The sequence below is a fragment of the Pleurodeles waltl genome, chromosome 2_1 (assembly GCF_031143425.1).
Source record: "Pleurodeles waltl isolate 20211129_DDA chromosome 2_1, aPleWal1.hap1.20221129, whole genome shotgun sequence".
Classification (NCBI taxonomy): domain Eukaryota; kingdom Metazoa; phylum Chordata; class Amphibia; order Caudata; family Salamandridae; genus Pleurodeles; species Pleurodeles waltl.
In genome coordinates this window covers 183,780,583-183,805,180 of record NC_090438.1, presented here as the reverse complement: position 1 = coordinate 183,805,180, position 24,598 = coordinate 183,780,583, and the positions used below count along the sequence as shown (strand labels likewise).

At 47.3% G+C, this 24,598-nt stretch overlaps 1 protein-coding gene across 1 annotated transcript in view; it reads left to right on the top strand.

Moving 5' to 3' along the window:
- The window catches only part of LOC138262410 (uncharacterized), a 232,154-nt gene that overhangs the window by 16,746 nt on the left and 190,810 nt on the right, over positions 1-24,598 (top strand). Inside the window, exon 2 of the mRNA XM_069212312.1 lies at positions 7,713-7,794. Coding sequence (XP_069068413.1) covers positions 7,713-7,794 — 82 coding nt within the window. The remainder of the gene's footprint in view (positions 1-7,712; positions 7,795-24,598) is intronic.

Sequence of the window (24,598 nt, the reverse complement as noted above, 5' to 3'; positions counted from 1 at the left end):
AATCAGCGCGCGAAGCACTGCCTTCCCTCGATCAGGAGCGCGAGGAACGCCCCTAGCGGTGACAGGCCGTCACCGCACCACGCGCTCGGGCAAAAGCCTGCCGCGCAAGATGACAGACCGGGAATGCGAGGAATGCAGCTACCTCGCACCCGGCGGGCAGACGACCAAGCGCTGCAAGTAAACAAAGTTGAACCAGCAAATCTGTCAGCAAAAAGCGCTAAGCACAAGGCAAATCCCCGAACCCCCGAAAGCGAGAAGGAGCGAGCACTTAACTGATGGGCAGCAGTGAAGAAAGAGGAAGGACTGTGCCCGCCAATTATTTATATATACACTGTTATGGACTTGGGATTGGTTACTCGTTGTCATGGTTTTTTGTGGGCATCATGGGAGTTGTAGTTTAATGTGTTTGAACTTTGAACTTGCTGTTATCATTAAAGTGAAGAAAGGACTGCACAATCCTCGCCTCCGGTCCTGCTATAGAATATTTAATTACCATATGCTAACCCAACTGCCGCCACACACTGTCTTTGGCCGTGCGTGGTGAGGGGAGGGCCGCATGCATCTAACCCAATGGCACTCACAGCATTCAGCCAAGCGAAGCAGGGGGGCAACCCCCCAAATGCAGCCAAACTGTAGGCCCCCTCCCAGGGCCTCTTATGGCCCTGGAGGCTCCACCCCTCAGGCCCTGGCACATTTTTTTAGGGGAGGTGGGCATTGGACCTCCAGGCCAGCGTTGGCCCTGGGGGCCCCATCCTCTGACTCCTGGCAACATATTGCAGGGGAAGGGATGCACTAGGCTCCCCTCCCCAGGCCAAATTTGGCTCCAGACACCCATCCTCCGAGGCCCAGCACTATAGTTAATTGGGAGGGAGGTATGCAGCCACCCTACCCAAGCCGATTTCGGCCCTGGGTACCTCCATCTCTGAGGACCTGGCACATTTTGTGGGGTAGGGGCATGCGTCCTTCTCCCTGGTCTGACTTTTGGCATCGGGGACCCCATCCCTGGTGTCTGGTGCATTTTTTAGGGAAGGAGGTGCATGGGCCCCTTCTCTGGGCCATTTTCGGCCCCAGGACCTCATTCCCCAGGGCTCAACACTATATTTATGGGGGATAGGGGAGTGCAGGATCCCTTACCGGGCCTGTTTTGGCCCTGGGGACCTCATCTCCCGGGTCCCAGTAAGATTGTAAAGTGGAAGGGGGCCACGCAGCCCCCCTCCCTGGGATGATTTTGGCACCAGGGACCCCGTTACTCTGGGACCCGCACCTTTTAAAATGGGGAGGTGGGACACAGCCCCCTTTCCCGGGCTGATACAGGCCCGGGGACCACACCACCCAGGGCCCAGCCAATTACTAAAAGGGGAGGTGGACAATGCAGCCTCCATCCCCGGGCTGATATCGGCCCCAGGGACCCCATCTTCTGGGGCCTGTCCAAATACTAAAAGGGAGGGGGGGCTGCGCCAACAAAGGGTGGGTGCCCTAGTGTCCATCCAGGGCACCCTCAATATCCTGGTTGGGGTCTGTGGAGGGAGCCATGATGCCCTAGGGGCCCCAGCTGGCTCCCCCCATCCAGCGGAGCTGGTATTGCTCCTGCTTGCAGAGAACAGCTAAAATGCTGTTTCCCTGCGGGATTAATATTCAGATCTGTTTCCCTGACCACATCGCTGTGGGCAGGGGAACAGATCTGAAGTTTGCTCCCAGCTGGAGGGAGCATTTTTAAAGCTCCCACCAGCTGGGAGCAGATTTAGTGTTTACTCTCGCTTGGTGAAGGCTTTGAAGTTGCTCCCGCCAAGCGAGAGCAAACACAGGTTTCTCTGCCCATGCCAGTGCAGAATTTTGCTGCAGAACCTCTGTTAATTCACAGCAAAATAAAAAAAAAAAAAAAAAAAATTGGGCCCCTTAGAGGGGTTCCACACTACAAGACCTATGGGGTCAGGGTATTCCTACCCTGCCCCCTTGTGTTTTTTAAAAAAAAATTTATGTATTTTTTTTAAATGTTTTTTTCTTGGGACTCGCCCAAGTCCTGAGGCCCAAAATGGCTGGTTGAAGTGGTGGTAACTAATCAGATACCAGTATGAGATGTGTCGGATTAGCAGACACTCTGCATCGCTAGATATACATAAATCTTTTTTTTAATTAGTTAAAAACTACTGAACAGATTTACACCAATTCACAAAAAGAGATCTTTCTGGACCAAGATCTAGGTTTCTGTCAAATTTAGTGTAATTCCATTCAGAAGTTTGGGCTATATTCGTTTCTAAAATCTCTATTGGAATCATATGAGGAAAACCCATTTTGGGACCCTCCTTTTTCTTGGTCCCTGCTTGACGAATTACCCCAAAACGTTCCAGACAGCAGCACACTACGTTTGAAAATGTCTTGAAAATCGTCAAACACCGCCAATGTTATTTACAAATCAAAAAACACTCTTCCTATGGAACAAGGTCCTAACTATACCTACCTACATGTGACTGCCAGTAAGTAATGTGTGTGTGTGTGTGTGTGTATGTATATATGTATAGCGAGGAGAATGGGGTCTTCCCCATAATAAAGGAAATAAAATAATTTAAAAAGACAGTGATCACAAAAAAGGGCGGGTTTTACCGTCTTAAAAGAAAAAATATGATAAAACAATTATATTTTAATAAATACATATGTTGGTTTAAAGGTGTGTGTGTGTGTGTGTGTGTGTGTACCTCTAGCAAAACATCCTAACACACATATGTATTCTGAGACCAATTTCTGCGTCAATTCTCTCACATAAACGGACTCTCAGCTGCCAGCACATGTACACCATACATTTAAAAGTATGTTTTACTTACCAGCTGCGACCCCTAGTGACCTCTAAATGACATCCCTGGAAATGCACTTCCATCATTACTCACCCGAGCCATAGTTGGGACGTCAGGCGACAGAGAAGGAAACCCAATCAATTTTCTTCCAAGTTCAGGTTGGACCAGTTTTTTTTTCTTTTTTTTCTTGCACCTGCGGTATTTGTTTCCTCGCCCTAGATTGTTGAACTTTCTAAGTCAGGTGGTAGATATCCAATCCGTATGTAACTAATTATTTTGGCGTGAGGTGGATAAGGAAATCGGTATGTGCTGGATTATGGGATATTCAATGTCTCTTCACTGTGTAGCAAATGCATGGTCTTTCAGTGAGGCATATCGCCTAAACCGGTCATATAATCTCAAAACAATCCAATGGGGTAAGCTTAGTTGGTTTTACCACTAGAATGCATAGTACTGTAACCCCTGCTGAAGCCCACCTGAACACATCAGCACTCCATCTGGCTGTTAATGGTAGCCTGGTAGATTTCCAAGGCATGGGTGTTATTAGTTTGCCAACAAAATGCTAGGTCAGTTAATTTACTTTTTGTTGGTTTCTGTGTGAGTAGCACCATAAAATACAGATAGCTGGGGCACGTTGTTATAGTTGCCTTTTAGTGTCTTATTAGTCTGGGTCTCTGCCTTTCTCCACTATGCAAATAGGAAAGGACAGCTACACACCTTGTGGACAAATTAGGCATCTGGTGGGGCAGTTGATGGTCCACAAATAGTCTATGGAGCTTGGCAGATGAGGGCTGGAGATCACTGAATTTGATTAGTTAGTTGGTTAGTCTATTGTTTCTTGATACTGGAGGCACTTATTCTGTTGCTTTTCCAATTCTTCATCTCCCAGTTCTCTGCCCACACTAGTCTCCAGTTTTTCATGTAGTTCATTCATAGGTTTGCCCAGGTTACTGTTCAATTGACTGTATATTTGTGATATGATGTTTCATCTGGAACCTCATGTTAGCACAGTCTGTTATCTCTTTGTCAGTGGATCAATATTACTCTAATTCCACAGTGGCCGTACTGTGTCTGTCAGTTTAGTGTATGCTAGTGCCCTACCTGGTGGCATCAGTAGCATAGTTAATGCTAGGCCCGGGAAGGAGGGCTAGGAAGTATGAACATGATAGAATCGGTGGGTTTGATGTAGTGGAGATACTAGTTTGAGAAAGGCGGAAGTGATCATAACTGTAGAACAAAAAAAACAACAACAAAAAACAATACAATACTCCAGGGGAAAAACTGTCTAACGTCTGATGTTGGAGTGCATTCAGGGATAACGCCTTGGTTCTTGATGGACGATATCGAATGTCCTACTAGCTTCTTCAACCATGCTGTGCTTGCATGGTTACCGGAAGTGCCATAGAGAATGCTAACAGCCTCCATAACCTTTAGAAACGGATGGGGGTTCAAATGCATATGGAACCACAACACAGCCTCATTTAAAGCACAAAGATCGGCAGGTTTTACATCTGTTTACATTAGTTTAGTAAATCTAAACATGTAGCCATCCTGCTATGGATGGGGTAGAGGTGAAGAAGATTGTTAGTGTCCAAATTGGGAGATTAATTTTTGTTGAAGGATGTAAAGATGTCATGAGTTCGTGCCTTTTTGTTTAATGTATATGGAATATTAAATATATCTGGACAGTAATAACGGGATTAGTGGCTGATTTAATTAATTTTCCACATTCATATACAATAGTAGGAAAGTTCAGTGTGAAACTAGATTGAATGTTATATCGTCAGCTCACAAATGATACTGGTCAAACGCTCAAGTCTGATATCGCAAACATATTTTAGAGTTAATTACTGTATTTAATTCACTTGATGTCTGGAAAGGATAATCCACAATTCAAGCAATTATCTTTTATTCTAATGTGCTTACAAAATATTAAACTATTGACTTTGTTAACATTGTATTTAAAGCAGGTACGTTACAACAATATGCACCCTCTTCTGGTCATGGCATGTGACGGTCCATCAAAAATTTGCTTTTCCTGTGGGAAAACTGAAAATTCCACAGTGATGTTTTGTAGGGCTTGGTTCCTCAATGTATAATTTAAGTAAAAATTGATGAATGGAGTTCAAGCTTACGATAAACTCAATGTGGGGAGTACCAACATTGCTGTAACCGGGATAACTTTAAATGGCAGTACTAGAAATTTGTGCATGATTAAATACTGGTTGGAGACAGGCAATTCAATTTAGAAAAAAATGAGCAGAGATACACTCTCAGCATTTATTAACTCGTAGGATATATATATGCCCAGATGAAGTGAGTTTCACGCATATTAGGACACGTTCATGGCTACTTTTAACTAGATCGTACAAGTAAAACATGAACTGAAGGATGATGGTGATTAGTGAACCAAGGAGTGAGACTGTGATTATAGATCTAAATCTTACTAAGTTAGCACATATGTAGGCAAACTATTACCTTTACAGAGAAAGGAGCTGTCTGCCTGCAATTACATGAAAACAATCAAAAGTGAATAGTTTCAACCAGAGAGTGTAGAGGTCAGTAATATATTTGGTAGATTCTTTAGAAATCTGTGTACTGGTGATTTTAAACCCTTACTGCAGAGATATGGCCAGATTTGAAACAATTTAAGTTAGCTAGAAGTTTGGAATCTCGACAACAAATTCTGATTTGATTTCTTACAAAGTGCAGTGAATACCACAAAGCTTTCTTGGCAGACTCTCATGCAAACCTTTCTAAGTGCAAGAATTAGAAAAGGTTATCAGTCTGTCACTGAATGACAACACCTGCAGAGAAAATGAGATTTTAGCTGAGTTCTTTAGAACGTTTGTTATCAAATTAGGGCAACTGTTTCTTAAAATAGTATCACATGGCTTTAGAATCTATAGCCTCATGAAATAGTGGTACTATTTTAAACTTTTTAAATATGGGCAATGACTCAAAGTTCTGCTCTTCATAGCAACTCATTGTGCAAGCTTCTGGCAAATAGAGAAACCCCAAAATTTCAATTCAGTAGTCACAAACCAGTTACGTGGATTTAGACCACACAGAAATACCACCCGCCACATTAACATGGTAGTCCCATTGCTTGCCAAGTGCCTAGACTAAACTATGGAGTGTTTGATAAAGTCTGTCCATCAGGTACCAGCTGTCAGACATTTTAAGGTAGCAGAATTATATGTTGTTATAATTTTCAGTGAAGATGTTCCAGTTCTAATGGAATACATAACTCATGCATTCAAAACCATCTATTTATGAACAGCTGAATTTGGAAACCTATGCTGGCTTAATTAAACATGAATAAAACTCAGGTGGTAGCAGTTAATCTGTTTAAATTCATGTCACCAGCCTGGTAAGTATCTGTCACGTATTTGGAGGTAGAACTGTGTCAAAATCCACAAGAGCTTGGCACATTAATTTTAAACCACTTTTGTAAAACAATATGTGCTAACTAAAGAAATATCATAACTACCTTCTTTCTAGCTTTATACACTGAAACAAATGAACAGACCTTCAACCTTAATGTATTTTGTTTCAGGCCATTCTGTGCTACACCCTCTATCCTTTTAAATAAATTACCTACTTTTCTTTCAGGATTCCTCTAAAACCAAAATTGCTAAATGGACACAAATAAATGGTTCAGTCTTCAATATTTACAGGGAAAAAAGATTTTTCAGATTGTACTACTGGGCATCATTTTGCTGATGTTTAGTAAACATTAAGAACTCCGATGCACAGACATATCCACCAAACAACATCACTCTATTTTTTATGACACTCCATTCAGTTATTACCATTTGCAAAATTCATTGAGCCGGCATAATAAAAGAAAGTTAGGTTTAAGACCAAACAAACATTTTTAGGAGTCTAGAGTGATTGTAGTAGATACTGAGACTATGGGCCTGATTTAGAACTTGGCGGATGGAATCCTCTGTCACAAATGTGACGGATATCCCGTCTGCCACATTACGATCCCCATAGGATAAAATGGGATCATAATACTGCAGAGAGGATATCCGTCACGTTTGTGACTAAGTATTCCATCCGCCAAGTTCTAAATCAGGCCCTATGTCTCACCAATTTGGAATGAAAATTACTTTCTGAAATGTATACAATTGCAAGAGACAGAGCATTGCAGCTAATAGATAATTTATTCAAAAAAGGCAATGTTTCCTGCTTTGAGAATATCCAACAGCAATATAATATTTCAAAGACAATGTTTTTAAAGTATCTAGTGATATGTTCATGTTTAAATTAACACTGACAAGATCATACGAGGTAAAGCATTAAGAAGGAATGTTCTTAAGTAAAATGTCCATTTTGGGTTACTATTTGCTGTTACAAGACAGCTCTTGAGGTATCATGCAGAATGCTACCACATAGCGCCAGACAGGAGCGAAATGACAGTTTTCATCGCTGTTCTTGGTTTAAGGAGTTGGCGTGGATTATGTTTAAGAAGCTCTATATATTAAACACACAAAAGGTGATGGGAGGAATGCTTTATCAGGCCGAAACGATTCTAGGTTGCTTGTCTTCTGTTTCGGTGAATACCTGGACTGTTCCCAAGAGGACGAGGATCAATGCTAATTTGCGTATGGCTGGGTCCAAGCTGAGTTTGCAGGGTGAGCAAAAGAACGATAGGTTGGGATTCTACCCCGAGTTGTTGCCAGTGATTAGTCAAATTGCAAGCACTCCTCCCATCACCTTTTGTGTGTAAGAACGTTTGTATATTCAATTGTGCCTTTCTAAAAGGAAGCCACTTTCAAGGGATTATGATGTTAACCTTGGTGCATCCTTCCTGTTCGAAATCATTAAGTACAGAAAGAATTAAGCTGTCGTAGGTTGTCCATGAATGCGACAAAGCGTGCTTCATTGCTTCATTGTGCTTGATCTTTCTTTTAGGTATCACAAAGGTACTTTGAAAATGAGCCTGATGGCCCTGAACATTGTGAGAAAACAGGAGTCCACAAAGCACTTGAAAAAGGTATTGCATTGAAAGAAGCATTACCTATATACTGCACAGCATTGTAGTAGGCTTTGGATGTCTTGTACCCCTTTTGAAGTATATGCATGTAGGTTTAGTGTTTTAATGCTAAAGTGATATCTGGAAGCAAGTCTAAAGTCAAGTATGGTCAAAGTTATTTGTGATAATGCTTAGGATAATGGGTATAGATGAGTTGAGTCTGACTGCAAGCGATCTCAAGTTTAGGGGCTCAGAGTGCAGGCATTTCTTCGTGTGCTTAAGGCAGTTGATTTGAGTGTATTGCAATCGAATGTACAGCTTTCATTGGGATAATGCCTGTGTTTGATTAAATGAACTGTGCACGAACGTAGGAACCTCTGATAAGAACATTTGGATTGAGGCTAGCTCAGTGACTTCAGAGAGTCAAGAAAAGCAAGAGAGCGGATGGTGTTGTGTTTGAAACGAGGATCATGGGGTGTCACATGGACTGCAATGGATGCGAATGGCAACAGAGCGACTCGGAGGACAGTGCTCCCCACCACTTATGCAAAACCTGTCTGACGTGACAGAGGAGAACCTAGAGAATCTTGCAGTGTTGGCTGACAAGTGGTTAGTTACCAAGGTTGACAAAAGCATGGACCAGAATAGTTCATAGTCAAGAGGGAACAAAGAACTCTCAACCAACTGGCTCCAAACTCGTGGGTAGGAGCCTTGACAAGTCCAATGCGTGTAAGGCTGAACACAGAACAAAAGGAAATTGGAATCATAGCCAGGAACAGTTGAACAAAGGAGAACTCCTCCATGACCTCGGTGGTCACTTGGTGCAGGTACCACAAGGAGGGACATTAAATAGAGATTATCAGGTCAATGATCCTATACCCTCTGTACTCATCATAGGCAGTCTGTTAAGTGTGTGTGAAGGGAACCAAAAGTGACCAATGAGACTCAGCCTAGTTGCCATAAACATTTGGGAAAGTGAACGATATGCAATGAACAACATTCATCCAAAATACCATCGAGTTTGTGTTGGAAGTAGGTATTCATAGCCTTTGGAAGCAAGTATTTCAGTTAATTAAAACCATACATTCCCAAACCAACAGATTACAAACATTCACAGAAATATAAAACAGTAACTTCTTTCAGGGGAGCAATATCACCCCATATCCCCTTGTTCCACATTGTCTCCCATCTTATGTTGCACTACCTCTTCCATGAAACCAGATATATAGTGCAAATGTGACAGTGCAAGGTATGCTTAGGGCTGGCTCTTGGGCGGTGCGAGTGGTGCGACTGCACCGGGCGCTGACCTCAGGGGGGCGCTGTGTTTAGCAATAACTTTCGAAACTTCCGACTTAAAAGCACCTGCTGAAAGGTTCCTTGTGCGTTTAGCCTCCAAGAAACAATTAAAATGTCAAGATACCTCTTGTGATTAATGTTCCTGCTCGAGAGAGAGAGAGAGAGAGAGGAGTTTTGCCTAGTGGCAGCTTTGACTCAACCTAAAGTAGCGTAGAGGGTTAATATGCCTGCTGCAAAAAACAGAACTATGGGACATATTTAAGAAACGTGGCGCTGCACACAGTGCGGCACCACTTTTCTTGCACCCCTTAGCGCCCCCCTCACGCCACCATGTGTGCGTCATATTTAAAATACGGCGCACCATGGTGGTAGTTAGCAAAGCACCCAGAGGCCTATTGTAACCAATGGAAGCCTCCTTTTAATGCCTGCTCTGAGCAGGCGTTAAAAGTGCAGGAAAAAAATTACACAAAGAAATCTGACCGCTTTCTTAGCGTAATTTTTTTGGCCCCTCTAACGGAGGGATGCCCCCTTTGCATACAATATGCCTGGCGCAGGCATAATGTAGTGCAAAGGGTTACAAAGTGGCACAATGCTTGCATTGCGCCTCTTTGTAAATATGGCGCAGCATTTTTGGCCTTCTAAAGCCACATTAGTGTAAAAAAATGACACTAATGTGGTGTTAGAATGGCACTAGGGGCTCTTAAATATGCCCCTACGGCAGTGTTTATTTTGTGCTTGTTGTTTCCGGTGCAGAGCACCAGCACTTATTTTTGAGGGCCAGCACTTATTTTTTTGCCTCAAGCATTTACTGGAAAAGACACATATGGGAAGAGAAAAACGAAAAAGCGTCACAATGGGAAAAGGTAGAAATCTGCAAGAGTGAGCTGAGATTTAATTGCAGCAGCCACTTGTTAAAAGGGAGGGATTTGGGCACTGGCACCTTTTTATTTACAAATTAAGCACTGTCCTATGAGGCATATTTGAAAAAAGTGGCACTGCACACAGTGCTGCGCCACTTTCCTTGCGCCCCTTAGCTCCCCCCCTAACGCCACCATTTGTGCGTCATATTTAAAATACGGCGCACCATGGCGGTAGTTAGGGACTAGCGTCAGAATTTTTTATGCTAGTCCGGTGCTTTGCAGGATTAGCATAAAAAATGTTGACGCTAATCCTGCATAGCACCCAGAGGCCCATTGTAACCAAAGGAAGCCTCCTTTTAATGCCTGCTCTGAGCAGGTGTTAAAAGTTCTGGAAAAAAATGACGCAAAGAAATCTGTCAGATTTCTTTGCGCCATTTTTTGCCCCCCCTAACGGGGGGATGCCCCTTTTGCATACATTATGCATGCTGCAGACATGTAGCGCAAAGGGTTACAAAGTGGCGCAATGCATGCATTGCGCCGCTTTGTAAATATGGCGCAATGTTTTTGGCCTTCTAACACCACATTAGTTAAAAAAAAATTACACTAATGTGGTGTTAGAATGGCACTAGGGGCTCTTAAATATGTCCTATGGGGCATATTTGAAAAAAGTGGCGCTGCTCACTGTGCTGCACTACTTTTCTTGTGCCCCTTAGCGCTCCCTAATGCCACCATGTGTGCGCTGTATTTAAAATACGGTGCAACATAGAGGTAGTTAGGGGACTAGTGTCAGAAGTTTTGACACTTGTCTGGCGCTTTGCAGGATTAGCATTAAAAAATTGGATGCTAATCCTGCAAAGCACCCAGAGGCCCATTGCAACCAACAGACGCCTCCTTTTAATGCCTACTCCGAGCAGGCGTTAAAAATGCCGGAAAAAAGTGGCACAAAGAAATCTGCGCCATGTTTTTGCCCCACCCCCCAACAGAGGAATGCCATCTTTGCATACAGTATGCCTGGCACAGGCATAATGTAGTGCAAAGGGATACAAAGTGGCGCAATGCACGCATTGCGCCACTTTGTTAATATGGCACAGCGTTTTTGGCCTTCTAACTTCACACTAGTGTAAAAAATGACGCTAATGTGGCGTTAGAATGGGGCTAGGGGGGTCTTAAATATGCCCCTATATTTTATGTGGCTAGCTGAGTGGATTAGTAAAGCTAGCCTTTACAAGTGCTTTAAAACAAATGAATGTGTGTGAATGGGGGGCTATGGAGAGATGAGGGGCACATTTGCTGGGTGGTAGTGAGGGAAACCGAGGAGGAGGTCATGTGGTGTGGGGTGCCAAAATAAACTGTCGCACAGGGCGCCACCAGTCCTAAAGCTGGCCCTGGGTATGCTAATAGTGCAAGGGTAGCATAAAGGAAAAACAAACACAACGTGAACTCCTTCATGGACAGCAGTTTCGCCCCATGTTCTCTTGTTCCACATTGACTCCCATGTCGTGCACTGCCTCGTCCAAAAAAACCAAATATAAAGTGTGGGTATGAGAAGGTAAAATTTACTAAAATAAGCAAAAATGGCATTAAACATCATTTAGTCAAACCTCCCTCATACGGCAACAGCTGCAATTGGGTTTTATCTAGCAGTGACCTGTCCACTTTTTCCAGTTAGTGCAAACTTCGCTATAAAGTGCAAAAGGTGATATTAAGTAGCATGAGACCGAAACATTTGCCTCATAATTTCTTCATTTTCCTTTCCTCCCTAAGGTTCCACATCATATCCTATAGTGCCGCTTCCACATCACCTAGTATAAAGTGCAGGAGTAAGGCACTATAAAGTGCAACGGTGACATTGAAACATGAAGGGCATCAGTCTAGAGCTTTACCTGTGCTTCCTTGGAATTACTGCATCCAAACTTTGTCTGACGACAACCTGTCCGCTTTTGAAATAAATGTTATGAAAGCCCCGACCACTTGGGGGCAGTCACCTTTTAGAGAAAAGTGTAAGGCATGACAGCGTCTTCTGATGCCGTTCTGATTAAAAGAAAAAAATGTTTTGCAGCAAAGCCTTACGTTCAGTCAAAAGCTTGGAGCAAATTGATACGGTGTGAGTTAAACTTTCCATATATTGATGACAGAGCCTGCACTGAGAACACAGAGGTTTTATTGGAGCGACTTCTGACCTGCCTTAGGTCTAGAGCTCGCCCCCCACGGCCACAGCACCACCCTGCTGTCTCCTGCCCCTGCCCCCGCCCACGCTGCTGTTAGCGTGTTCGAGGCCCTCCTCCACCCGCAGGCATCCTCCTGCGCCTCATCCCTGGTGTCTAGTGGGCTCTTGTAAGCTTCACTTGACCCGTGTGCCGCTTTTCGCCGTCCTGTAAGTTGTTTTTTCTAATTTCAGCGCCTTGCCCCCTTGCGCGTCTGCCCCCGTTGTGCCCCTTCTGATTGTGCCGCTTTTCGCCATCCTATAAGTGTTTTTTTCCAATTTTCAGCGCCTTGCCTCCTTGCGCTTCTGCCCCCGTTGTGCCCCTCTGATTGCTGTACCCCGATTGTAACTGGTGCCATAATTGTATTTTGTGCCTGTTTTAAAACTTTTTCCTTACTGTTTTGTGCCTTTTTCCCTGTTTTTTTTCGCCCCTTGGGCGCTCCCCCTTGCTGATCTCCCCTTGCCGCTGCCTCCCTGCGGCCCCGCCCCCCTCGCACCCCCATTCGCCGCTCCCTCCCGCCTCCCAGCTGCTCCTCCCTTCTTAATGGCTGGCGCTGCGCGTCCGCGCCGCTGGCGTGCCAGAGGCAAGCCCTTCTGCGCCCGTCCGCGCCTGGACCGCGCCCAGCGCCACCCCCCCTGGTCATCACGCCCCCCGCACACCCAGCCTCCGCTACTCGCCCAGCGAACTCCTCGCCCTCAACCCTGGCTCCTCCACAGAATGCTTCCAGGCCACTCCGAAGCACACCAAAGGACCTTTTTCCTGCCGCACCTGCAACTTCACCTGCAACAGAACAACGAAGCCAGCAACAACCAACTTAAACCACTTGCACTGCATCCTCCTCAACACACGCTCCGCACGAAAGCACGCCATTGAGCTCTGGGACCTGCTCGACAGCGCCACCCCAGACGTAGCCTTCCTAACCGAAACCTGGTGGAACGACTCCTCGGCCCCAGACATCGCCATCGCCATCCCTGACGGCTACAAGATCACCAGAAGAGATCGCACCAACGGAATCGGCGGAGGAATAGCTATCGCCCACAAATCTACCCTCAAGATCCACACCCACACGGACGACACCCTCAAGACAGCCGAACACCCTACTAAATCGCCTCCACGAAGCCGGCATCCAAGACAAAGCCCTCAACTGGATCTCCTCTTTTCTCTCCGGCAGAACCCAGAGAGTCCGACTCGCACCCTTCCGCTCCGAAGCCACCAACCTCATCTGCGGCGTCCCCCAAGGCTCCTCACTAAGCCCAACGCTGTTCAACGTCTACATGGCCCCCCTCGCACAACTGGCCCGCCAACACAACCTCAGCATCCTCTCCTATGCCGACGACACCCAGCTCGTCCTCTCCCTGACCAAAGATCCTCTCACCGCCAAAGCCAACCTCCACGAGGGACTGAAATCCATCGCCGAATGGATGAGCAACAGCCGCCTGAAACTTAACTCCGACAAGACGAAAGTCCTCATCCTCGGTCGCACCCCCTCGGCCTGGAACGACTCTTGGTGGCCCACCGCCCTGGGCCCCCCACCCACCCCAGCCTGCCACGCACGAAATCTCGGCTTCATCCTCGACTCTGCTCTCACCATGTCCAAACAGGTCAGAATCTATGAGGGTAGTCTGTTTAGCTCCACAAGCACCTAATGCACTTTTCAACAAAGTGGTGATTTTCTTCAAGTTCTGTTTAGCCCAATGGTTTATCCTCCTCCATTAATTTTCATTTGTAGTCCTCAGCTAATAGCACAACTGGGTACTTCTCCTCGGGCAAGAATGATATTGTTATTCCCCATTCAGAAAAAACTCTGTTTTGAGAGTACCAATTCTGCATTTGCAGCTGAAGACCAGGTGACCAACATGGCCTGATAGGGATCCACTGGTTTAAATTCGGCTGCCTCAATGCTCAAGGAGGAGCGATGCCTCATATCTTCCTGTGTGGCTAAAAGTCTCAAAATGTTACGTCAATATAAGATCTCACTGCTGCCCCGGGATTTGTATTGAGGTTGAAATACAGTCTTAGTTTTTCCACTTATGTTTTTTTACCTCATTTGGAATCTAGAGAGGCTTGTGTGAGATGGAGGTTTGTCTTCCTTGGACATGGATATTTGCGAACCCATTCAGGAGCCTGAGAGGATCCACTGAGTGAGAACACTTTTGGTATATTCATGGTGCAATTGTGGTCAAACCGTTTCTCATTTGGCGTCTGACTGTTTGCTGGTGACTTCTGATGATGCCAGCAGTTAATTCTTTACAATCCAGTCTGAACATCTGGTGACTCCCAGAGTTGGTTCGCCCCTTGAGCGTACTTTGCAAAGGAGGTTACAAGTTTGTAAATGTAGGTATAGGGCGTGTCAAACTTTCAGATGGATTAAATTTTAACCTTTTGTGATCTGGAGAAGCGGTTGTAGTAGTGATAGAGTGATTCCCGTCTTGTGATTGTTTGTGGCACTGATCAGTAGGTGCCCCCTCTTGTGCCCTTGAGATGTGTGTAGTTTCCTGAGCTTTGTTATTAGCAGCTGCTACTTTCATTTGTTAAAAAATTGAGAAATATTTGGCAGTAATTTCTCTTTGTTTCAGAGCTTTTGCGTTTTGTTATTTTCTTTTATTTTGTTTTCTTAATTGTTTCCGTTTACTCCTCGAGGCACAGGAATCTTTCATGGGAGAATTTGATGAAGGGTTCTTGTTACTAAAAGTTTCAGAAAACGATGAAGTTCTTGTGTCAGACGCAGGCTCCTTGGAGTTGGCAATTCGTATCCATTATTTTCCTCATGGTCCTGACTTTCGTGTATTTCTGTTCTCACACGCAATTTAGTTGGAGCCTAAAGGTCAATTAGAGATGGTTGAAGAGGGAGTTATTGTGCTAGTCCTGATGTTTCAAAACAATGAGACACCCCCAGATAGAGTAACCATTGTAGAGGGGTGAAAAGGTTTTCCCACAATGGGACTACGTGTGCATTTTGGAGTCAGTCTCTGATTAACAGTAGAGTGAGGATTACTAGACTCACTAAGCAGCTCTTTTACTGTCAAGTGCAAGTTCTCAAAGCATGATTCTCTAGCAGCAGTGTATTGTGCCAGAGTCGCCAGCAGAGAGAATTGTATATCAAATGTATTCGATTGAAACTCAATCGCTTTTGATGTAGCATCCAATGTTTGAAACAGACCAAACCAAACCTCTTGTTCCGAGACCCTGCTGTGCTCGCAGGATGGTTGCAAACCATCCGCTGAGTTTTGCGTGCAGTAACATGGTTCCAGCACTCCGTCATACTGTCATCTTTTAGCCGTTCATGTGAAGAACCTCCCAAAGATGATTCCTTTCCCTGGTTAAACCAAGCATGTGACGTACTAGGAGGCAGTAGCATGTCTAACAAGGACAGAGTGTTTGCTTGCAGCCTTTAAAAAAAAAGATAGAGGTCGTTCGTTTGCAGGCTTCGTTAATGAAGGAACAAGAGAAGATACACTCTTCATAGGGGATAGAGGAAGAATCAATTCTGCTGCCATCAAGGCCTCCTTATTGTTTGCAGACCAGGATCTGGTTTTTATTGAAGGGGATTTTAAAGGAAATGTGGGTCTGGGTGCCAAGGAATTGGTCTTTCCTTTTTTGTTTGCCTTATTGGTTTTGAAATCCATAGCTCCCCCCTCAAGGGGGACTTAGAAGACCGAGCTCTGGAGGGGTCTCAAATCCAAACTAGAAGTGGGATCAGGAGCTGTTGCTTCTTTACCTCTTTACCTGGGCAAAGCCGCTCAGTTCACCACAGTTCAGCAACTTCTTTGGCAATTCCTGAACCCTGTGTTTGCAATGGAGAGGGGGTGCAGAGTCGCAGGCACCACACCTGGATAGGGGGAAGCAAGACAAGATGGAGCAAGAAGAAAAGGGGGGAAAGGAGCTCCCCGGGTCCTCAAACCACACCCGGACTTAGCAGGTCCACCTCCGCAGGCACAGGGCTCAACTGCAAGATGAGAGTAACTAAACCACCGCTTCCCTATTTGTGATGCCTCCAATTGCTCACCGGGCACTCCGTGCACCTCTTTGCCCACTCCAGCCACTTCAGCAGAATGCCAATAATATGCCCGCAGCAGATCTTGCCTTGCCAACTTTTAAACAGTCCCAGAAACAAGGTTGATGCAGATGCTGGTGCGCTGATGCGCTGATGCGCTGATATAATTGATAGTGGTGATAATGCCTGTAATTGCAGCAATTGAGGCTTCTCGAGCCTGTAAATAAGACTAGTAAGGGCCAAGTGGGTGCAAAAGGTGCTCCTGCTCTTTGTTCCTGTGCTTCGTTTCTCTTTTCAGTTCTGGGCCACCGGGCCGCCCGTGCCTGCACCCACGGACTTCTGTCCGCCACAGAGAATGTGCAGATGTGTAATGATCCCCAGGCAAGGCAGGGCGAAAGCCTGAGGCCTGGGGCCAGGACTGAAGAAACCTGGAGGAGGCTGTGCAGGCGGGTAGCGCCACAGCGACGGGTATGTAATGGGGATGTGCTGAGGCTCTGCAGCGGCCAGCAGCCGGATAGCGAGGTGTGTGATGGCATCTTCTCTGAAACCAGAAACCGAACACCAGCTAGTATTACTGTAATGAAGGCTCCTGCCCTGAGAGGTACAGGTGCTTTCAGGAACATGGTTGAGAGGAAATATCTCAAACCTGAAGAGACTGTTCCTGGTGCCAGTGGCGTAGGCCTGGTACCCATTGGGGTCCATCTGAAAGTACATGATTGCCACAGTAGAGGCAGTAGTCACGGTAAGACAGCCATGATGAATGTAGGGGACGATCTTTTGGGTAATGATTTGATTGCACCTGATACCAGGGCCAGAAGCCTACATGGCTTTGATCATATCGGAAGTTTTGACCAGCACACAGATTCCAAGTCCATCTCGGAAGGAATCTGTGACTAGCCCAGATTTGCAGAGATTAGAAAAGGGTAGCATAAGAAATCAGGTTATTGGTTGAGGGGTGAAATGTAATAAGGTAACTCCAATGTTATTCTATGGGAGAGGCAGGCCCTGCAGTAGTGAAAAATGAACATAGGAGTTTTCACTACCATGACATGTAAAACTTGAAAGTATATGTCAACTTTTTAAATACACTGTATCCTGCCCTGTGGCCTGTTCAGGGCCTACCCTAGGGGCGACCTATATGTATTAAAAAAAAGAAGGTTTGGGCCTGGTAAGAGATTTATCTTGCCAGGTCAAAATTGTAATTTAACACTGCCCACACAGGCTACAGTCTCTGAGGCATGTTCAAAGGGCTGCTCTACGTGGGTAGCACAATCAGTGTTGCAGGTCCACTAGCAGCATTTAATTTACAGGCCCTGGGTACATGTAGCACCACTTTACTATGGACTTACAAGTAAATTAAAAAGTCAATTGGGTGTAAGCTAATTTTACCATGTTTAAAGGAGAGAGCACAATCATTTTGTCACTGGTTGGCAGTGGAGAGCCCTAAAGCCAGCAAAAGGAATTCAGCAAAACAGCAGGGCTGAAGAGCAAAAGGGGAGAAGCAAGCCAAAGATGCTAGGTAGTAAATGGGTCTGGGCAGACCCGGAGATGGCACAGGCTGTGGCAATTGTTGACCCTGCTTCAGATGGAGGGGAGGTTGAGGCACCAATCAATCAATCAATCAATCACTGCATTTGTAAAGCGCGCTACATACCCGCGAGGGTCTCAAGGCGCTGGGGAGGGGGGGTGCTACTGGTCGAAGAGCCAGGTCTTGAGGAGTCTTCTGAAGGCCAGCAGGTCCTGGGTCTGTCGTAGGATGGTGGGGAGAGTGTTCCAGGTCTTGGCGGCGAGGTAGGAGAAGGATCTGCCGCCGGCGGTGGTTTTTCGGATGTGGGGGACTGTGGCTAGGGCAAGGTTGGCTGAGCGGAGGCTTCGGGTGGGGGTGTGGAAGCTTGAGGTAGGTGGGTCCGGTGTTGTGCAGTGCTTTGTGTGCGTGGATCAGGAGCTTGAAGGTGATCCTTTTGTTGACGGGGAGCCAGTGCAGGCCTCTCAGGTGGAGTGTGATGTGGCTGCGGCGGGGGACATCGAGGATGAGTCGGGCCGAGGCGTTCTGGATGCGTTGGAGTTGTCTCAGGAGCTTGTTTGTAATTCCTGAGTAGAGGGCGTTCCCGTAGTCGAGTCTGTTGGTGATGAGGGCCTGGGTAACGTTTTTTCTCGTGTCAAGGGGGATCCATTTTAAGATCCTGCGGAGCATACAGAGGGTGTTGAAGCAGGACGCGGAGACGGCGTTGACTTGCCTGGTCATGGAGAGAGTGGAGTCGAGGATGACCCCCAGGTTGCGTGCGTGGTCTGTGGGTTCCGGGGCTGTGCCTAGTGACGTGGGCCACCAAGAGTCATCCCAGGCTGATGGGGTGGGTCCGAGAATGAGGACCTCCATCTTGTCTGAGTTCAGCTTCAGTCTGCTGTCCTTCATCCAGTCGGCTATGGCCTTTATTCCTCTGTGGAGGTTAGCTTTGGCGGTGTGGGGATCTTCGGTGAGGGATATGATCAGCTGGGTGTCGTCGGCGTAGGAGATGATGTTGAGGTTGTGTTGTCGTGCGACGTAGGCGAGGGGGGCCATGTAGATATTGAACAGTGTCGGGCTGAGGGAGGATCCCTGTGGGATGCCGCAGATGATCTCAGTGGTTTTGGAGCGGAAGGGTGGGAGGCGGACGCTCTGGGTTCTGCCGGAGAGGAAGGATGTGGTCCAGGCCAGGGCCTTCTCTTGGATACCGGCGTCATGGAGGCGTGCTGATAGGGTGCGGTGGCAGACCGTGTCAAAGGCTGCTGATAGGTCCAGGAGGATGAGGGCGGCTGTTTCTCCTTTGTCCATCAGGGTCCGGATGTCTTCAGTGGCGGCGATGAGGGCGGTCTCGGTGCTGTGGTTACTGCGAAAACCCGATTGGGAAGGGTCCAGGATGTTGTTGACTTCGAGGTAGCGGGTCAGCTGTTTGTTGACAATCTTCTCGGTCACTTTTGCCGGGAAAGGGAGCAGGGAGATGGGCCGGAAGTTCTTGAGGTCCTTGGGGACCGCCTTGGGCTTCTTCAGAAGGGCGTTGATCTCTGCATGCTTCCAGCTTTCTGGGAAGGTTGCTGTCTCGAAGGAACAGTTGATTGTTTTCCGGAGGTGGGGCGCGATGGCTGCGCTGGCTTTGTTGAAGACGTGGTGAGGGCAGGGGTCCGATGGGGATCTGGAGTGGATGGAGTTCATGGTTTTGATGGTGTCTTCGTCGCTGACGCTGGACCAGACGGTCAGGCGACTGGTGCGAGTGGTAGTCGCAGGGGTGGTGGACTCGGTGGTGGGTGGGGGGGTCGGGGTTGAAGCTGTCGTGGATGTCGGTGATCTTGTGGTGGAAGAAGGTGGCCAGGGAGTCGCACAGGTCTTGAGATGGCGGGATGTCGTTGGTGATGGAGCTGGGGTTGGAGAGTGCTTCACGATGCTGAAGAGCTCTTTGGTGTTGTGTGCGTTGTTGTCTAGGCGGTCCTTGAAGGCGGTCTTCTTGGCGGTCCTGATGAGTTGGTGATGTCTGCGGGTGGCGCTCTTGAGGGCTGTGTGGTTGTCTGGTGTTCGGTCGTGGAGCCATTTCTTCTCCAGCTTCCGACAGGTGTGCTTGGAGATCCGGAGGTCCTCGGTGAACCAGGCGGCTTTCTTGTTGGTGTGGTTGGTTGTAAAGGTCTTGAGAGGGGCGAGGGTGTTGGCGCAGTCGTTGATCCACTGTGTGAGGTTGGTCGCTGCGGTGTCTGGGTCGGTGGGGTTGGTGGGTGGTCTCAGGGCAAGGGCGGTAGTCAGTTGGTCCTCGGTGACCTTGCCCCAGCAGCGGCGTGGTAGCTGTTGGGTGCGGTTGTGTGTGGTGGGTTTTCTGAAGGTGAAGTGGACGCATCTGTGGTCGGTCCAGTGTGGTTCGGTGGTGTGGTTGAAGGAGACGTGGGGGCTTGCGGAGAAGATGGGGTCGAGCGTGTGTCCAGCGGCGTGAGTGGGTGTCGTTACGAGCTGTTTGAGTCCGAGGTTGTCGATCAGGGCGGTGGAGTTAGCGTCGTTGTTGTTCTCGAGGTGGAAGTTCAGGTCCCCGAGGAGGATGTAGTCCGTGGAAGCGAGGGCGTGGGTGCTGATGAGGTCGTCAATGGTGTCGCTGAACTGTGGGCGGGGTCCGGGAGGTCTGTAGATGAGAGTTCCTCTGAGGGCAGTGTTGGGGTCGGTGTGGATCTGGAAGTGCATGTGCTCGGCGGTGGTGAGGGTGTCTTCGGTGTTCGTTGAGATTTTGATGGAGTCTTTGTGGATGATGGCGATTCCTCCTCCCACTCCGTTGGTGCGGTCTCTGCGGGAGATCTTGTAGCCCTGTGGGATGGCTATGGCGATGTCTGGTGCTGAGGTGGCGTTCAGCCAGGTCTCCTTCAGGAAGGCGACGTCGGGGCGGTGGAGTCTAGGAGGTTCCAAAGTTCGATGGCGTGCTTACGAGCGGAGCGGGTGTTGAGGAGGATGCAGCGGAGGTGGTTGGGTTCTCTGGCTGGTGGTGCGGAGGGTTGGATGCTGGTGAATCTGCAGTTCCGGCAGGTGAAAGGCCCCTAGGTGCGTTTCGGGGTGGCCCGGTAGCAGGGGTGGTCTCGTCTGGTGTTGAGTGCGTGGAGGGTGCTTGCGTCGTAGTGCAGTCTGGCATTGCAGGGGGGGTGGGTTCCAGGGGTTCTGGTGCTGGGTGCGGTCCAGGCGCGGACGGGCGCAGACGGGCTTGCCTTAGGCGCGCCTTTGGCGCGCCAGCGGCGCGTGCATCCGCTGCGCGCCCACTTTGCGGCCTCCATATGAGGGCAGAGGGAGGGAGGAGCAGCTGGGAGGTGGGAGCGGGGCGGCCAATGGGAGTGAAGGGGGCGGGGCAGCAGGGGCTCAGCAGCAAGGGAAAAACCCGGGGGAAAACCCGGGGGAAAAACGGCGAGAAAAGACGGCGGGAGAGGGACAACAGAGCACAGGGGTACAGAAAGCAAAACACAGGGGCACAGAATGGAAAAACGAAGTGGCACAGAAGCCAAGCGCAGGGGTACAGAAATAGGGAGCGAGTAGTCAGGCGGCAAAAGCGGCAGCGGAGGTTCAACCCACAGGGGGCTGCGTGGCAGATGGGGGGAGCGACCTGCCTGGTGACCAAAGCAGACCATGTGTTGGCACGAGTCACTGCCAGAGCTGCAGGGTTTATTAGATGTTGGACGACATGCCTGGGAGGAATTCCACCAGGCACAAGGTGAGTGCCCAGCACTTGTGGGGCTTCAGAGCAAGCCCAGGGAATAGTCCATGAGGGAGTGGCTTAATCGCATCACACTGAATGGGAGGACGGACTACTTTAGAGTGAGCTTGTGAATCCTAAGCAAAGAGCTAAAAAAAAAGCTAATAGGAAGTTCCTGTGGGCTATGGAAACTATTATCACTGGTTCATGAGGTTCTGTTAGCAGGACACTTTGGGATTATAAAGACTCAGAATAAATTGAACTCTTTGCTTTACTGGCCAGAGATGTGCTTGGACACAGAGAGGTTCTGCAGGACCTGTCCTACATACTAACTGAATGCTAGGTCAGGAAGTAAGACTACAGATAGATTGGTGCTGCTGCTGATAGATGTGTCATTTACCTGTGTGGGCATTAATCTTGTTAGTCCATTTGATCCCTCTTCGGCATCAGACAAGAACATCTTGGTTGAGGTGGATCATGCCACTAAGTGCCCAGCGACAGGACCTCTGAGGAGCACAACCGCTGAGGTAGTTGCAGTCATAGGGACCTTTTTTAAGGGTTGGATTTCCTATGACAGTGATTTCCAACCAGAGAACAAACTTGATCCCATAAGAGCAAGCTGATGTCAGTTTAGTCAGAGAAGGTTTTGAAGGATCTATAGAGTTACCTTAATAGGTTGTGGGGGACTTTGTGATTAGCGTCAGAGTGTTGATAGAACACAATACATAAGTCAAATTATGAAAGACCTTGAGGCAAGCCAAGAAATGATGGCGTGGTATGACCAGAAAGCCACACTAACTGGGTATGGGGAGGGTCATGATGTGTTGGTGCTGAAGCCTATTTGTCTCAGAACTTTAGAGGATAAGCGGTGTGGGACATTCAAAGTGGTATAGAAGATATTAGATGTGAGCTACCTAGTGGACCCACAGTTGTCACACTGGAACACAGGAGGGCATTCACATGACGGGCTGAAGCCATGCCTCCACCTTTAGGTGAACATCCTGGCAGTGGCTGAGGAAGCTGGGAGAACAGTGAGACCCTTCCATACCTGCTGAACAGTGATGAGAAGAACGGCTGCATAGAAGGAGTACAACTTGACCCTGAGCTGACTCCTTAACAGGAAGGCTGTAGAGAGGTGCTGGAATGCTTTTCCTATCTCTTTCTACTAACCCCATGGTTGACAACAATCTGTGTACATGACATAGACACAGGGATATTGTGCTAGTAATGAAGAACATGTATAGTATATTGCACCTGGTCCAAGAGTGCATTAAGGTAGAGGTTGCTAAGAGGTTGGGCCTGGGTGTGATTAAGAACTCCTGTAGTCCCTGGGCTAGCCATTTGGTGTTCATTCCCAAGCAGAGATTCACTGACCTATGCTTTTGCATGATATTGGGCACTCAATAAAGTAAAAAAAACTGACACACACCTGGTTCTCTCAAGCTGATGGATCAGCTGAATGCTGCCTGCTACCTGAGTACCCGTGAGAACCAGAAGCAAACATGGTCTGTAGAACTTTTAGACCTTTATCAGTGTAGGGGTTTGCCACCTGGCAACAAGCCTCTGCCACTTTTCAGCTTATGATGAACCATGTTCTTTGAGGGCTTTACTAGTTCTGTGTGACCTACCTTGTCAGTATTGTCAACTTTAGCAATTCTTGGGGACCACCTGGAGCTCTTAGAATAGTTGTTCATCAAGATACAGAGAATAAAACTGACCTTCAAGGTAACCAAGTGCCAAGAGGCATGCCATGGGCATCCAGTGAGATATGGGAAAATGTACCTGTTGGATACCAAGATTAAGTCTTTGTTGAATTGGGAAAGCTCCACTATACAGCCCGAGGTGAGTGTTTTTTCTAGGATTCTCAAAATATTACAGAAACATTGTGGCCAAACATGGGTCCATAACACCCCTTAAAAACAACACCATAAGAGGGTGATCTGGCCTGAAGAGCATCATAAGACCTTCAAGAACCTGAATCCTGTGTAATGCTCTTGTATTGAGTGCAGCTGACTACTGTCAACCATTGTCCACACTGGTGTCTCAGGCAAGAGAGTTGGAGCAGTACTGGCTTTACTTGATGAGAAGAGTAGAGCGTGCCTGGGGGCATTTATCTGCCACAGACTGCTTACTAGGGAACAAAATTTGGTTGCCATTGAAAAGTAATGCTCCTGAGCAGAGTCCAGCCTTAGTTGTTTGGTATCAACCTTGTTGTCCTGACTTATCACAAACCACTCAAGTGGTTGATTGCAAGGAAGGGTGAGATTCCCAAGTTGTTAAGATGGTCTGTCTCATTACAAGGCCTACATTTAATTGTAAGACACACAGCCGAAATGCACATAGACTTTCCTGTTGGATTTGCTGATCCAAAAACTGGACTTCTCCAAAAGTGGAGTGAGTTTTCTAGTCTGATCTGGGAGGAGCATCTTTTAGAAAAGCAATATCCTCTGCATGGTAGACAAGCATGGACCCTTGCTCTGATAGCCTCAACCGCATGGATTTTGACAGAAAGTGGTGGTGGCAGCGTATGGGTTTTTGTGGATTAAACTACTGAACAGACCTTTTTCCTTACTCATGCAGAGTGTTGTGCCTGCCTGCCCCATTTATATAAAAGTCCACTCACATGTGACACCTAGGCCCGTGTGCTGCTATTCCATGTACATTTCCTGTATTTACAAATGTGTGTGTATGCGCTTGTGTGGATGTAAAGTCTAATTAGTGTCAAGAAACTTTGTTGTGGTGAGAGTATGGTTGCTTGGACCAGTATGATGCATTTTAGACTACCCCTGATTTGACAAGACACAAGGCAAAGGATGGAGTAAAGCTTCCTCATGAGGGAACTATATTTCCTGCATTCTGTTGAAGGTAGGAGCCCCAGACACTGAAGCGTAGGACAATGGATGCTGGGATACTCTAAGAAATTCCATGAGAAAGAAATGCCATGAGGGCTATTAAGAAGGGGATTACTGATTAGTTCTTCCTCAGCACTGCTATTTGGTTGATGTACGTGAATTGGGGTGAGTCAGCAGATTCTTTTCGGAGTGAGGTTTTAGGCAAGGCCTGCCTTTCTGTCCTGCATTGGTTACTGCTTCAAGTAAGCTAATGACAGCTAGGTTTCACATTTGTTTTGGATAATCCTGTTTGGAGCCAGCATTGTTGCCACCTGCAGTAACAGTAGTTTCCTTACACAAAGCCTCTGGGCCTGATTTATATCTCAGTAGATAGAATACTCCATCGCAAACGTGACAGATTTCTCGTCTGCTGTATTATGAGTCCCATAGGATA